The sequence below is a fragment of the Lepidochelys kempii genome, chromosome 1 (assembly GCF_965140265.1).
Source record: "Lepidochelys kempii isolate rLepKem1 chromosome 1, rLepKem1.hap2, whole genome shotgun sequence".
In the NCBI taxonomy this organism is placed as follows: Eukaryota; Metazoa; Chordata; order Testudines; family Cheloniidae; genus Lepidochelys; species Lepidochelys kempii.
Genome location: NC_133256.1, coordinates 97,514,189 through 97,529,610, shown reverse-complemented (window position 1 = coordinate 97,529,610; position 15,422 = coordinate 97,514,189). Strand labels below are relative to the sequence as shown.

Below are 15,422 nucleotides of genomic sequence, written 5' to 3'. Positions count from 1 at the left end.
AGTGTCCAACCCTACAAATATATACGCAAAGATAAATTAAGAAAGAAAGATGAAGCCAATACAAATATTTAGTTCCTAACCTCTTTTCATAAGTAGATCTCAAACCTTCTTTATAAAGGAGGTTTAAGTATTATCACCCCCATTTTAAATGATGGGGAAACTGAGGTGTAAGGTCACACCACCACCAGGTCAGAGGCAGAACCAGGAACAGAATCCATGTCTCCCAAGTCCCAGTCTCGTGCTTTTCCCCCCACACTGCTTCAGAAATAAGCTATTATGTTGATGGGTGCTAGAGACACTCCTAAAACAGAATTAATGTGTTACTACATTGCTCATTCATATATACAACTAGATAGGACCCACTCTGGATTCACAGACATCCACATTCATTGGGGAATCTGACAAGAATTTCAGGGGGGATGTATGTTTCATAACTCAATCCATTATTCTGTAAAGGAAAACATCCACAAATACATAAAATCCATAACTGGATCGAACAAGATCCTGCCTGTGGATCCAGTATTTTAAGATTACAATATCCTTAGTTGTTGAAACCAGTAATCCAAGATCCGTTAGCCAACGGACTGCGCAATGAGGATGACTTATGAAATATTCATCCCCTTTAAAAAAAGAAAGAGTGATTACTAGTACCCGTAGCATCAAAGATGAAACTAAAGAGGAAACTGGCTTTGAAGATCTAAAGGACTAACATTAGCTAATTAATGCTCACCACATCCCTTAGAGAGTGAAAGTATTATTCTTATTTTAAGGGTGGGGCAAAATGCTGTTACTCACCCAAGGCCACAAGGCTGGTCAGCAGCAGGACTCTGGAGTTCCTGAAAACCCAAGACCACCCTGATTTTTGCCAATTTTACCTTTTTTTAAAATTAGAGGGTTGAAAAGCAATACAATACTACTTTGTGGAGAACATAATCAAGTGGGACTTTATAAGCATAAGTTTACACAAATAACATGAAAGCTGCTCAATCTGCAGTAGTTCTCTAACTGTATATACAAATATGACATCTAGAGCCCAAGACAACTTTCTGAAGGAAAAGATTGCAAAGTACCTTATTTTCCCTGACAGATATAAATGCATAAAAGAGGGTTCCACAATTTTCTGAAATTAGAAGACATCTCTGATGCACAAGGCTTTAAGCATCTCTGATCTTGGACAAGAATTAAGCATCCTCAGCTTTATGCAGCTAGCAACTTGCAATAATAGATTCAGACTCCTAAGATGCTTAATTCTTGTCCAAAATCAGAGGTGCTTAATATTGAGAGAGATTGTAAAAGGAAGAAGGTGGTTTAGCATCTGGGAGATTAGCAGTATCATTAAATACATTAAGTCTTTAAGCTGTCAGGGAAAAATGTGATATATATATATAAAGGGATCATTGCCTGACCAGGATAACACTGCTGCTCTCATGTTTTTCTTCCAATATTTATAGAGGAATTCCAAATGATATCAAACATCTTTTCATGATTCAGCAACAACTTTCCAATTAAAGCTGTATATTGACAAATTAAGTACTCTTACATTTCTAAAATGATTTTGAGTTTTCTGATGTTAAGTTAGTGGTTCTCCACTTTACATGTCCAGGTGTCTAAGGATAAGTACTTGTAAGATTAATTACTTCTGAACTGCAGGATATTCTGTAACGTGCAAACACTCCCAAACAAAGTGAGTACCTGAGAGACACGCTTTGTAAATTTTTTTACGTTACAGTACACAAGTCAACTTCATTTAGTGTTTGATAGTTACCAAACCCAAGTTCTAAACTAATGCCAGTCTTTCTGATCAATTACAGATTTTTTTTTCCCCAGTAGAGCACAAAATATATGTGAATAGTTAACACTTTAAAAACACCTTTCCCTCATGGTCAGCTACCTTAAAACTAGTCAAACAGAACTTAAGCCATTCACTTTTTGTCTAAGAAACATTAGAAATTTCAGCCCAAGGGTTACACTTAAAAACAGGGCCTTTGAATGAACAAATTTGTCAATCATAGCTATAGGTGACACTACTGTAATACACACATACTTTCATGTAAAAAATATTGTGGATAGGCTTTTCTAGGAAAAAGGACCATTTGTTATTTCAGCTGAGATAATGTTCACGCAGGAAGCAAGGCAGGTACAGGCAGCCACTGTAAATCCCCAAAACAGAATTAGTAATTAGGAAACTTAAGACAATGTATAACAAATCCACTCATACATACAATGAACTATGTATGAATGAAATCTAAACCCAGCTCTTCCTAAATGTGCTGAATTCAGCACGACTCACTATAGAAACACAATGCCAGATTTGTCACTCAGTCACTCATCCCTGCAATGAAACAGCTCACACACACCCCTCCTCCAAACCCTTACCTCCCCTCCCAGTAACCTTCTGAACACTTTGCAGAATGATTCTTAACACAAACCTCCTCAGCAGCAGCAGCATTCCTGATGGCTTGTAAAAGGAATGTGATCTTGGACTGGCCTGGGATAGTCTCATATGTTTCCTGGACATAAAGAAAAGAGAAGAGGTTACTACCAGCAAGTTACTGCTGGAAAACATACAAGTGGCATTAACATTAAGAACCTTAATTGCTCCAGTTGGAGAATCCATTGCAAATTATTAAACAAAACGATAGTACATCATATACATAAAATTAAGTTGACAAAGTACATTGAAACAAATGTAGTAAATATTTGGAATATTTTGTAAAATTAAAAAAGGCTTGGCAATATGAAATCTTACCTCCTGAGAGCTAGAAGGAAATTGCCTTATACACTTTCAGAAAGATTGTATTGTATCTCTAACTCAGGCCTGTAATGAATTATTTCAAAGACCTAAGTTAAGACTGGGATCAAATATCAGAAGCTTTTGTAGACAGAAGAATAATGTGACCCAAGTGTGAATTTTCAACTGATATTTCAGATGTGTGAGCAAGTTTTATTTATAAGAATGCACTTCATCTTTGTAGTAAGATTTTTCAGAAAGAAAAGTTAAGTAACCCCTTTAAAATATTTTACCCATTTTTCCCACTCAAATTCTAACCAAGTTCACATGTATAAACACCCAACACAAACTTTTAGATAACTTCTGCTCAAAATACAAACCTGTTCTCATCAACCCCATTCCCAACAAATCTATCTGTGACTCCTCTCCACAACTACAGTCCAATCTCTTGTCCCTTCAGTCTAAACCAGTGGTCCTCAAATTTTTTGTATTGGTGACCCGTTTCACACAGCAAGCCTCAGAGAGCCATCTCCCTTATAAATTAAAAGCACAGCATTTAAATAATGTTCAATATAAAAAATAAGTTCATAACCCCATTTAAAATGAATTTACCTTTTCTCACAGCTTTTAAATTAAAACACATTTTTTATTAAATTGTTATATGCAGAAAAGCTTTTTTTTTTTTTAAATAGTTACTGTTTAATACTGGGGGAGCTCATGAAGAAACTGTCATTACTTTTCACAACAGACTTAGCACCCCACTGCCAACCTTACTTCACTTCCAGCAGCAGCATAGAAGTGGTGGTGCCTTCAGAACTGGACAACTATTCCCCCTCCGCCCCTCATTCGTACTCTGAACTCCTACTGACTTCCCCCTTTCTACTGTAGAGCCTCAGAATTACGAACACCTCGGGAACTAAGACGGCAAAGAGTCCTGTGGCACCTTAGAGACTAACAGACGTATTGGAGCATGAGCTTTTGTGGGTGAATACCTACTTCGTCAGGAACTAAGGTTATTTGTAACTCTGAAATGTTCATAACTCTGAACAAAACATTATGGTTGTTCTTTCAAAAGTTTACAACTGAACATTGACTTAATACAGCTTTGAAACTTTACTATGCGAAGAAAAATGCTGTTTTTCCTATTTTTTTAGTAGTTTACTTTTAACACGGCACTGTATTTCTTTTTTTTTTTTTTTGGTCTCTGCTGCTACCTGACTGTATACTTCTGGTACCAAATGAGGTATGTGGTTGACTGGTCAGTTCATAATTCTGGTACTACAGAAGTTCTACTGTACTACATTACGTTCAAGCTTCTTGTCCTCACTTTAATGGCCTTTAAATAACTCTAACCCTCCCACCTTTTTGATTCTTTATACATCTCCCACCCACCGCCATCTCACCAGTGCACCAACCTCCACCGCCCATTTGTCCACTTAACCTACAACCATCTTCATATTTTCTTTCACACCACCCGGTATATGTGCAATGCCCTCTTTGAACTGTAAAACCAGTACAATCCTTCTCCTTCAAATCTCCCATTTCTACTGTGCTGCTCTAAAAAAGTTGCGAACTAAAAACATGGAGGAAGGTCATGGGAAAAAGAAATATTTAAATTACTATTGTTTTACTCTTCACATTACTTGTCCTTTTAGATTGTGAGCTTTTTATTATTCTATAATCTACATTTGCTGCCCACCCTCCACCCCAATCTTACTGGGGAATATTCCAATGACAATCTTAGAAGCAGCAAGACAAATACATTAGCAGACTTGTCAAATGTAAACTAAAGAGATCCAAATTCTAAGGAAGGAAATATTATGGAGTTTGATTTGCAGTCAATGAACATAACTGTCCACTATTCTTTGAGACTGGATGAAAGAAGTGAAGGAACCAATTTTTAGCAAGATGGTTTGAGTCAATTGTGTAAGTGTTGCAAAGTATTATAACAGTATGTTATCAGTTTGGGACAGGTACATTTTCCTGAGATTTTGAATTAAATAGGTTTTTAAACCGTACACACTATTCAGAAGACTAACATAGTACCAAGCACCTGAATTTTGCTGTGCAACTAATCTCAAGCAGTTCTCATGCCCTCTTTAAAGGTTCCAATTTGATTCAAGAGTTTAGTTCTAACAGCTATTACTACTCAGTAGTAACACAGTAGAAAGTCATTAATGACATGGAAAGCGACTGCACGGATTACTAAATTTTGCATGTTTGTAAGCTTGGTACATTAAAATGTACTTTTCATTTGTAACATGTTAGTGTTCTAAATATTTATAACACTAACCAGTTAATCCTCAACATTCCTTTGAGATAATTATTCCCATCTGTACAGACAGAGAAATGGTGACAAAGTTCTTAAGTGACTTACCTGAGCCACATAGCAAGTCAGTGGGAAAGCTGGTACTAGTACTCAAAAGTTCTAGTTATTCATGATACATAGTATACCAATAACGGTACAGTTGTGTATATTATGAAATAGATTTAATAACAAGCTTTTGATATTGTCTTTTTTTAAGGGTTTACTAGGTTTGCACATTAGCTAAATAGTACCATTCTACACTAATTTCAAGCCACTGACACCTGGTATTAGTGCAACTAACTTGCAACACTGTATGTAATCACACTTTATTTACAAAGGCTGACGGTATCTAGGCTGGCTAAATTCTGGAACAATGAATTCTAAGAGAGCAGTCATAAGAGATTCAACAAGCAACTAAGCACTAGTTCCCGCATTTATTTGAAACGGCTGTCCTTCAGAGGTTCTGGAATTTAAGAACAAGTGTCATACTGGGGCTCAAGAATGAAAAGGATCTGTGTACTTGTGTCTAAGCTATAAATATTCATAAATTAAGGATTTGTTCCAAAGAACATACAGCAATTTTCCAGGGTAATATTATGTTCATATTAAGCACATAACTAATTGACATTAATGAGATTTCTGTATAGAGCAAGAATACACTTGCTCTATACTTTTCCCTGGAATATGCTTTCTCTATACTTTTATGCTTGCTATATACACTTGTTCTATACTTAATGTCACTTAAAAATCTACCTATTAGAATTAGTCAAAATCTTGACCTTAAAAGTAAACTAGCTATAATATGCAAACCAGAAATATTGTTCACTGGAGTAAATCAAATCATACTACTCTAAATGTATTTTCACAGTTACCTGAACTCTTAGTAACCAGTTAGGTAGATGAATTTTTAACTGTTTGAACTAAACAAACTAAATATTGCAAGGCTAAGATTAGAAACCATCATTTTAGGACAGAAATAAATTAATGGTAAACGTATTAGGGAAAAAAATATTCTAAAAATTCACAAGAGAAACATTGCTCATTTCCAAGCAAAAGTATATTTGGAGAGAGTATTTTTGGACACAAATTGATTTTTAAAACAGTACAGATTAAGTCATTTAAAATTTATGAACAAACTTTGGGAAGAGAAAATTGTTTTAGGAACAAGAAACTAAATACTCATTATCCAACTATTTCCATTATGTCTAGATGAAACAGAAACCAAACATCAAGTTCAATGTACCTAAATAAAAAAGTAAATGGTATTACTCTGTTTGTATTCAAATACAAAAGCAACACACAGTGTTCAACAGTCTGGTATAGTCAGTCACATGCAATAGATATTTTTGTTTTGATTGACTTCACATGGGAATTGACAAATGTGCAGTTGATACACATAGTCAAAGCAAACTTTTCACAAAGTAAACTATACAAAATTTTATTTATCCCTTTCTGAAAAGGATTTTATATTTGATATTATACAATTTTCCACTATCTTTTAACGTTGCTTTAATACATTGTGGAACAAATATACTTTCTCAATTTTTTTAAAACCTAATTCGTGCACAAGTGTAATTTTGCTACACTTCTGGGCATCAAAATGGGAAAAATCAAGTCACACAATTATGTCTTTACAGTCTATATTTTAACCACTACATTCCAGAATGTGGGAGCATCATTTGCTGCTTCACTGTAAGTCTGGTGGCTTTGCTACCTACAAACAGTTTTCAACTTCAATGTGCTCTTACTATGTATGCCCAGAAAGAAAAAGAATCAGACTGAGTTTTCATTTTGGTGTGGGGGAAAAACAGGATTATTCCTTATGAAAGAATGTGCTGAACTCTGCTGACCGCTAAAACAATGTAAGAGATAAAAGACCCAGCACAGCCATCCAATGGGAATTCATGGTCTAAACCAGACGCTGGTATTTAATTCAATAGAAGAGAGATTTCCCATTAGGTTGACAATAGTGACTCTTAAGTGGGGGAGGGGAGAGGGGGGAGAGAATTAGCCGAGTTTACTGACTACAAAGCATTTTTGCTGAAGTGACACGTGAAAAGTTTTGGCTGATAATAACGTTCACTATGTAGAAAAGGCTTCGTTGAGGAGAACATCACTTAGATGCTACTGGCCCTCCACAGACGACCAATTCTGAAGTGAGAGAAGAGGATTACACCACAAAAGGGGACCACGAAGAGTTAAGCAAGACTCTCAAAGGGGCTTCTCCTCAGGCGAGAGAGAGAGAGAGAGAGCGAGAGAGGGAGCGCGCACACAAGCGATCCGCGCACGGGGGGACAGCACCTGAAGGACAGACACGACACGGCTGCCTGAAGACCGCCTGGGTGCAAAGCCCTGGATGGGGCGAGCTGAGTGAATCGCTCCTATTTGCGTCTCTCAGCCCGGGCCTCATCCTAGAGCACAGCCCCTCCCGGCGCTTCACCGTGTCAGCAGTTCCCGCTAACTCCCCCCCCCCCGCAACCTCCCCCTCCCCCCCATCCTGCACGGGCGGGTCACGGACGCGGGGCCGGTACGCGCTCTCGGTGCCCAGCCACGCCGAGGGAGCTGCCCCGCCTTGTATCTGGGGCAGACTCCGACAGCCGCAGAGCTGAGCAGCCCCGGCAGAGGGTGACCGCCAGGGACACCAACCGCGGCGGCCCCCGGCCCTGCGAGGCCTGAGGGGGAGCAGCGCGGCCGCACACACACGCCGAGGGCTGAGGCGGCGGCGCAGGCCCCAGGGGAGGGGAGGGGCAGGCCCTGGGACAGTTGCCGTTTGAACCCGCCCCCGAACTAACGGCCGAAACGGCCTCCGCGGCCAGAGCGGGCCAGCCGCGTCCGCGAGTCACCCCTCCAGCTGCTGCTCACACGTGGGGCTGGGCCAGCCCCGCTGCCTGCTCCCCTCCGGCGGCCGCGGGAGGCTGACAGGCCGGCGCCGGCGTCCCTCACCTCGGCCTGTTTGCGGACCGTATTGTCCGGGCTCAGCAGGTTGCCCAAGAGAAGGTAGAACTGCTGCTGCTGCTGCTCCTGCTCCGCCGCCGCCGCCGCCATTGCTGCGAGAGGGAAAGAGAGACAGAGACCGGCCGGGCAGGGCAGGGAGGGAGGGGGAGCCGGCCGCGCACCCACTGAAAGGAGGCGGAGCTGCCACCGCCGCGCTCTTGTCCGAGCTTCTCTCACGGCCCGTCCCCCACCGCCCCGCTCCAGGGCGCCCATTGGTTCTGGACGGAAGCGGCTTCCTCTCTGATTGGTCCGGGGCCCATGTCGAGCTGCGGATTGGGGGACACCGACTGCCCTCTGACTGGTGCCGCTCCTCTTTTGTAATTGGGCCGCTTCCAAGCGAGAGGACGAGGCGAGAGAAGTAGTCATTGGCGGAAGCCTCTGACAGCCGCATTGTGATTGGTCAATGGTGGGGTTGCATGGTGGAGGGAGGGAGACTAGAGCGTGTGAGCGCCTAATGGGCGGGGGAAGGGAGGAGAGGGAAAGCGCGGGAGATCCGGGGCGCCTCCCCCGGTTGTGCCACTGCTCTCGCTCCAGTGAGGTGCTGACCCCTTCTCCTGCCGTTGGCTTGGGCGCATCTCCGCCCCTCCGCGCTGCTGGTCTCTGCCCGTCCTCAGGGATGGGGGTGGGGGGCTGCGGGAGAGGGGAGCCCCAAGGAACGGCCCTGCCTACCGGGCAGTGTCAGCCACAGCCTCCCCGGAGAGGGGGTGGCAGCATCTCTGCCTCCCCAGTAACACCAAGGAGGGATCACGCGGCCCAGTGTCCCTGCCTCCCCCATGATAGGCGGGGGTCACACAACCCCACGACCCTACCAGTGTTCCCTCTACTTTTTTATGTCCACGTGTGGAATGAATTTTGTTATGTGCACCGATATGGAGGTGGTGTGTGACATATCACCTCCATATTGGTGCAGGTAACAAAATTCATGTGGTGGAGTAGTGCCGAGGGGTTTGGAGTGTAGGAGTGGGCTCAGGGCTGGGGCAGAGGGTTGGTGTGTGGGGGGGAGTGAGGTCTCTGGCGTGGGGCCGGGAATTAGGGGATCAGGGTGCGGGAGAGGGATCAGGGTTCTGGCAGAGTGTTGGGTGCAGCGGATGAAGGCTCCAGCTAGGGGTGAAGGCTCTGGGGTGTGGCCGGGGATGAGGGGTTTGAGGTGGGAGGGGGCTCGGACCGAGGGTTGGGGTGCGGGCTCTGGGGTGGGGCCAGGGATGAGGGTTTTGGGGTGCAGGCTGCCCCAGGGCTGCGGTAGGGAGAGAGGACTCCCCCCTCGCCTTCTCTCGCCGCAGCACTTTGGGGACGGGGGAGACGTGCCTCTCCCTGGCGATAGCAGCTGTGGTCGGGCTGATCTGGGGTAGTGGAAGGGCTCAGTCCTTTCCCCGGCAGCTTCAGCAGGCCTAGGCTGGGCTGGGGGACGGGCTTCTCTCCTCCTCCCCCGCAGCGGCAAGTCCAGGGCAGGTCCGCACTGGGGCTGGCAGGGAGAGGCGCCTCTCCCCGCCATGGCGGGTCTGCCCTGGGGGAAGAGGTGCCTCTCCCTACCACAGCCCTGAGCCCCTGTGCAGGGTTTAATAGGCATCTGTGCGGTTTAGAGGGAACTTAGGTTCCTACCCCCGAGTAACTGGGGATCACACACCTCTGCATCCCTGCCCTTTCCAGTGACTCAGGGGGTCACTAGCCCCATGTCCTAACACCCCCAGTGACACCAATTGGGGGTCACGCCCATGACAATGACTAGGGATCACACAGCACCATGTCCTTGCCCCCCCAGTGACAGCAACTGTGGGTCACATGGCCCCATGTCCCTGCGACGGGTTCACACAGCCCAATGTCCTAACCCTCACCATGTGACAGTGATTGGGGGTTACACAGCCCTGCATCCCTCACCTCCCCCCAGTGTCTGAATGGGGGGTCACATCTCTACCCACTTAGTGACTCAGTGGGGGTCAAACAGCACTGTTTCTCTGTCCCCTCTCAGTGACAGTGAATGGGGAAGGTCACACAGCCCCATGTCCATGCCCTCTCCCAGTGACAGTGACTGGGGGGTCACATGGCCCTGTGTCCCTGCCCCCTCTCAATAACAATCACTGGCAATCTGTGACCTATTGGCAAAGGGTCCCCTGTTCTTTATAAACAGCTCTCACCTCAGATCTGGCAAACTCATTACACCAAACACATATCTTGCAGGATATTTATCCATAAGCGATGTCATGTGCAGTACTTACAGTAAGTTGGTAAATTGTCAAGACACATAATCATTATGAGAGGTACGTATGGGTAACATTTAAGGAATAAATTAATGTATTTATGTTGAAAGTGGGCTTTATGGACTTGGAGTAGAAATTAGTCACCAGGATGTGATGTGCCCATTCACACAAGAGGGAGGTAATGCCAGCTCAACTGACTAGCTTTGGTCCATAACTATCACTAGAAAACCATCAGAGGCACCTCCAAACAATTAAAACCTCTTGGACGTGAAAAAGGAGCATTACAACAGACAGAGCTTTGTTCTGTCAGTGAAGAGAAACAAAAGGCTGTTTTCAGTATAACAGAAAAGGAAGCAGCACTCTGGATTCATTCATTGAAGAAACCCCAGGGTGATCAAGGTGCTTTCATGAACGTTTTGGATCCTGATTCTTGTAAAACGAGCCAGCTCTGCAAAAGACAGAACTACTTTTATTATAGATGAAAGGGAACTATTGATAAATGTGGATCCAGGTTTGCGTTATGATTTTGTTTTGTGGTGTAACCAGTTGTTTCCATCACTTTCATTTCTAGTTAACTCGTTTATCTTTCTTAAATAAAATTACTTGTATTTTAATATACATGCTCACAAGTGCTGTGTGGTTTACAAGAATGATGGTTTAAGGTAAAACTGGCAAATTGGGATACAGTGCACCTCTGCGTGCAGAGGCTTTGAAATTTCTTTGAGTAGCTAGTGGCAAGGACTGGATATTGGGTGACCAGATGTCCAGTTTTCGACCAGAACACCCGATCAAAAAGGGATCCTGGCAGCTCCAGTTAGCACCGCCAACCGGGCCATTAAAAGTCTGGTCAGTGGTGCTGCTCAGCTAAGGCAGGCTAATCCCTACCTGTTCTGACACTGCGCTGTGCCCCAGAAGTGGCCAGCAGCAGGTCTGGCTCTTGCGGGGGGGACGGTGCACAGGGCTCTGTGCACTGCCTCCAACCCAAGCACCAGTTCCACATTCCCACTGGCCAAGAACCAGCCAATGGGAGCTGGGGGAGGAAGGTGCCTGTGGGTGAAAGCAGCATGCAGAGCCACCTGCATGCCTCCCCGTAGGATCCGGACTTTCTGCTGGCTGCTTCCAGGGCAAAGCGCGGTCCACAGTGTCAGGACAGGCAGGAAGCCTGCCTTAGCACCCCCACTGTGCCACTGACCAGGAGCAGCCGGAGGTAAGCCTGCGCCCCAACCCCATGCCCCAATCTCCTGCTCCAGCCCTGAGCCCTCCCAAACCCAGAGTCCCCTCCCACACCCCAAACCCCTCATCCCCAGCCCAGAGCCCACTCCCACACCCAAACCCCTCATCCCAGTCCCACCCAAGAGCCCACACCCTGAGTCCAGAACCCTAACCCACTCCCACACCCCAACACCCTGCCTCAACCTGCAGCCCCCTCCGACATTCCAAATCCCTCGGCCCCACCCACCAGCCCAGTCCCAGTCTTTTTACCCAGCTATTCCTAATCCCCACCTCCATCTCCTTGGACAGCCAGACCCAGTTCCCTACCTTCTGGCTCCTTTTCCAATGGGTCTATCTCCCCACCCCTGCCTCCAGTGCCCTCAAATCCACTTTCCTGGTCCCCACTGGTTTCCAGACCCAGTCTCCCTTCCTCAGCTCCTTCTCCAGTCTCAGTGTCCTCACCCCCATCTCCTTGTCCCTGTCTCTTTGTCCAGATAGTCCCAGTTCTTACCCACATACTGGTTCCTCATCTGATCTGTCTCCCCTCCCCATCACCTCTTTCCTTCTGACCCACTGATTCCCAGTCCCATTTCCACCCTCTGATTTTTCATCAGATCTTATCCTCCCGCACACACACATTGGATCCAAGTCCCTCCCCGGTTTCCTTCCCTAGCTCCCCATTGCAGTATCCTAGGCCAGCCAGACTCAGTCTCTCCTGCTGGCTGTCAGCCCCGTATATCTACACTACGAAATTAGGTCGATTTTATAGAAGTCGATCTTTAGAAAGCAATTTTATACAGTTGATTGTGTATGTCCCCACTAAGCGCATTAAGTCGGTGGAGTGCGGCCTCAATACCATGGCTAGCATCGACTCAGGGAGCAGTGCACTGTGGGTAGCTATCCCACAATCCCCGCAGTCTCTGTTGCCCATTGGGTTAAGCTCCCAATGCCTGATGGGGCAAAAACATTGTTGCAGGTGGTTTTGGGTACATGTAATCAGTCTCCCCTCCCTCCCTCCCCCCGTGAAAGCAACGGCAGGCAATCATTTCGCGTCTTTTTTCCTGGGTTACCCACGCAGACGCCATAGCATGGCAAGCATGGAGCTCGCTCGGCTCATTGCTGCTGTTAGCATTGTAAACACCTCGTGCATTATCTTGCAGAATGTGCAGAACCTGGCTAGGAGCTGCCAGCACGAGGACGATTGTGAGGAGGACATGGACACAGACGTTCCTGAAAGCACGAGATGTGGCAATTGGGACATCATGGTGGCAGTGGGGCAGGTTGATACCCAGTGGAATGCCGATTCTGGGCCCGGCAAACAAGCACAGACTGGTGGGTCCGCATAGTGTTGCAGGTATGGGATGATTCCCAGTGGCTGCAAAACTTTCTCATGCATAAGGCCACTTTCCTGGAACTTTGTGAGTTGCTTTCCCCCACCCTGAAGCGCAGGAATACCAAGATGAGAGCTGCCCTGACAGTTGAGACGCGAGTGGCAATAGCCCGTGGAAGCTTGCAACGCCTGACTGCTACCGGTTAGTTGGGAATCAATTTGGAATGGGCAAATCTACTGTGGGAGCTGCTGTGATCCAAGTAGCCAATGCAATCACTGATCTTCTGCTAACAAGGGTAGTGACTCTGGGAAATGTGCAGGTCATAGTGGATGGCTTTACTGCAACGGGGTTCCCTAACTGGGGTGGGGCCATAGACGAAACCCATATCCCTATCTTGGCACCGGACCACCTTGTTAGCCAGTATGTAAACCGCAAGGGGTACTTCTCAATGGTACTGCAAGCACTGGTGAATCATAAGGGACATTTCATTGACATCAACATGGGATGGCCGGGAAAGGTGCATGATGCTCGCATCTTTAGGAACTCCGGGCTGTTCGAGCAGCTGCAAGAAGGGACTTACTTCCCAGACCAGAAAATGACCATTGGGGATGTTGAAATGCCAATAGTTATCCTTGGGGACTCAGCCTACCCCTTGCTCCCATGGCTCATGAAGCCGTACACAGGCAGCCTGGACAGTAGTAAGGAGCAGTTCAACTATAGGCTGAGCAAGTGCACAATGGTGGTGGAATATGCCTTTGGATGTTTAAAAGCTTGCTGGTGCTGTTTGCTGACTAGGTTAGGCCACAGTGCAACCAATATTCCCATTGTTATTCCTGCTTGCTGTGTGCTCCATAATATCTGTGAGAGTAAGGGGGAGATGTTTATGGCGGGGTGGGAGGCTGAGGCAAATCACCTGGAGGCCGATTTTGAGCAGCCAGACACCAGGGAAATTAGAAGAGCACAGCTAGGTGCGCTGCGCATCAGAGAGGCTTTGAAAACCAGTTTCATGATTGGCCAGGCTACAGTGTGACAGTTGTGTGTGTTTCTCCTTGATGCAAACCCGCCCCCTTTGTTGATTTTAATTCCCTGTAATTCAACCACCCTCCCTCCTTCGATCACATCTGGCAAAGGAAATAAAGTCACTATTGTTTTGAAACCATGCATTCTTTCTTTATTAATTAAAAAAAAAAGTGAGATAACTAACAACTGGGGTGCAGGAGGAGGGAAGGACAAGGCCACATTGCTTATTGTAGCCACACTGAAAATCAAAACTGTTTGAATGACAGCTTTCTGCTGCTTGGGCCATCCTCTGGAGTGGAGTGGCTGGGTGCCCGGAGCCTCCCCCTCATTATTGGGCATCTTGGTGAGGAGGATATGGAACTTGGGGAGGAGGGCAGGCCATTATACAGTGGATGCAATGGCGATCTGTGCTCTTGTTGCCTTTCCTGCAGCTCTACCAGACGCCTGAGCATGTCCATTTGCTCCCCCATTAGCCTCAGCATCGCCTCCTGCCTCTTCTCATCACGCTCACTTAATGCTTTCCTGGCCTCTGTCACTGAATGCCTCCATGCATTCAGCTGTGCCCTATCAGTGTGGGAGGACTGCATGAGCTCGGAAAACATGTCATCGCGAGTGTGGTTTTTTTGCCTTCTAATCTGCAATAACCTCTGGGATGGAGATGATAGGGGGACCATAGAAACATTTGCACCTGTGGGGGGTTAAAAAGGGAGATTAAAATTTAAGAAGATACATTTCTGAGAACAAAAGAGAGATTCTTTCACAGTGAATCAAGCAATTCACAGCAGACAGCACATGTGCTTTAGGTACAAGGTCACATTTTGCCTTTTATATTGAGAGCCTGCCAGTATGGTGACACATCACACATGGCTGGGCAACGGAATTTGGTTTCCAGGCAGCCATGGTAAGCCGAAGGGTATGCGGGGTTGCCTTCCTCCGCCTTCATAACATGTGGGAATGGTTTCAAATTGCAGCACCCTCCTTTCCCATAGCAAGCAATGCTGGTTGGGTTTGCCATTTAAAAGGAGGAGTTGCAGTTTTCAGGTGGATGTGCAGCACACCCCTCCCCCCACCCCACTGCGTGGTTATTCTCAGGGATGATCCCTTTTAGCCAAGCACAAACAGCCCAGCATGAACGGAGTCCTTTAACTGTTCCCTTACAAAAATTCCCCTATTTCAACCAGGTGACCATGAATGATATCACTCTCCTTAGGCTAACACAGAAAGTTATAGCCCGAATGTTGCTTGAATGCGACCAAAACCCAGGACCATTTGCTGCCATGCTTTGTGCTTCAATGATTCCAGACTACTTGCTACTGGATTGGCGTGGTAAAGTGTCCTACCATGGAGGATGAAATAAGGCAACCCTCCCCAGAAACCTTCTGCAAAGGCTTACAGAGTACCTCCAGGAGAGCTTCATGGAGATGTCCCTGGAGGATTCCTGCTCCATCCCCAGACACATTAACAGACTTTTCCAGTAGCTGTACTGGCCGCAAATGCTTCCCAATTCTTCAGGGCAAATCAAACACTATTACTTTTAAACCCTGTACTGTAGTTACAAATGTGCACTCACCAGAGGTGCCTTCTCCAGCTTCAGGGTCCGGGAACCCGCCTTGGGAGGGTATTGGCTCCAG

At 46.1% G+C, this 15,422-nt stretch overlaps 1 protein-coding gene across 3 annotated transcripts in view; it reads right to left on the bottom strand.

Moving 5' to 3' along the window:
* Positions 1–8,191, bottom strand: part of IPO5 (importin 5) — a 79,778-nt gene extending 71,587 nt beyond the window's left edge. Inside the window, exons 1-2 of one of the 3 annotated variants that reach the window (XM_073348083.1) lie at positions 7,983–8,191; positions 2,430–2,510 (exon numbers count right to left, since the gene is read on the bottom strand). In XM_073348083.1, the coding sequence (XP_073204184.1) occupies positions 2,430–2,510; positions 7,983–8,084 (183 nt within the window). In that variant the 5' untranslated portion in view covers positions 8,085–8,191. The remainder of the gene's footprint in view (positions 1–2,429; positions 2,511–7,982) is intronic. The other 2 variants (XM_073348092.1, XM_073348073.1) reach the window with 2 other exon arrangements.
* Positions 8,192–15,422: the final 7,231 nt, after the last annotated feature.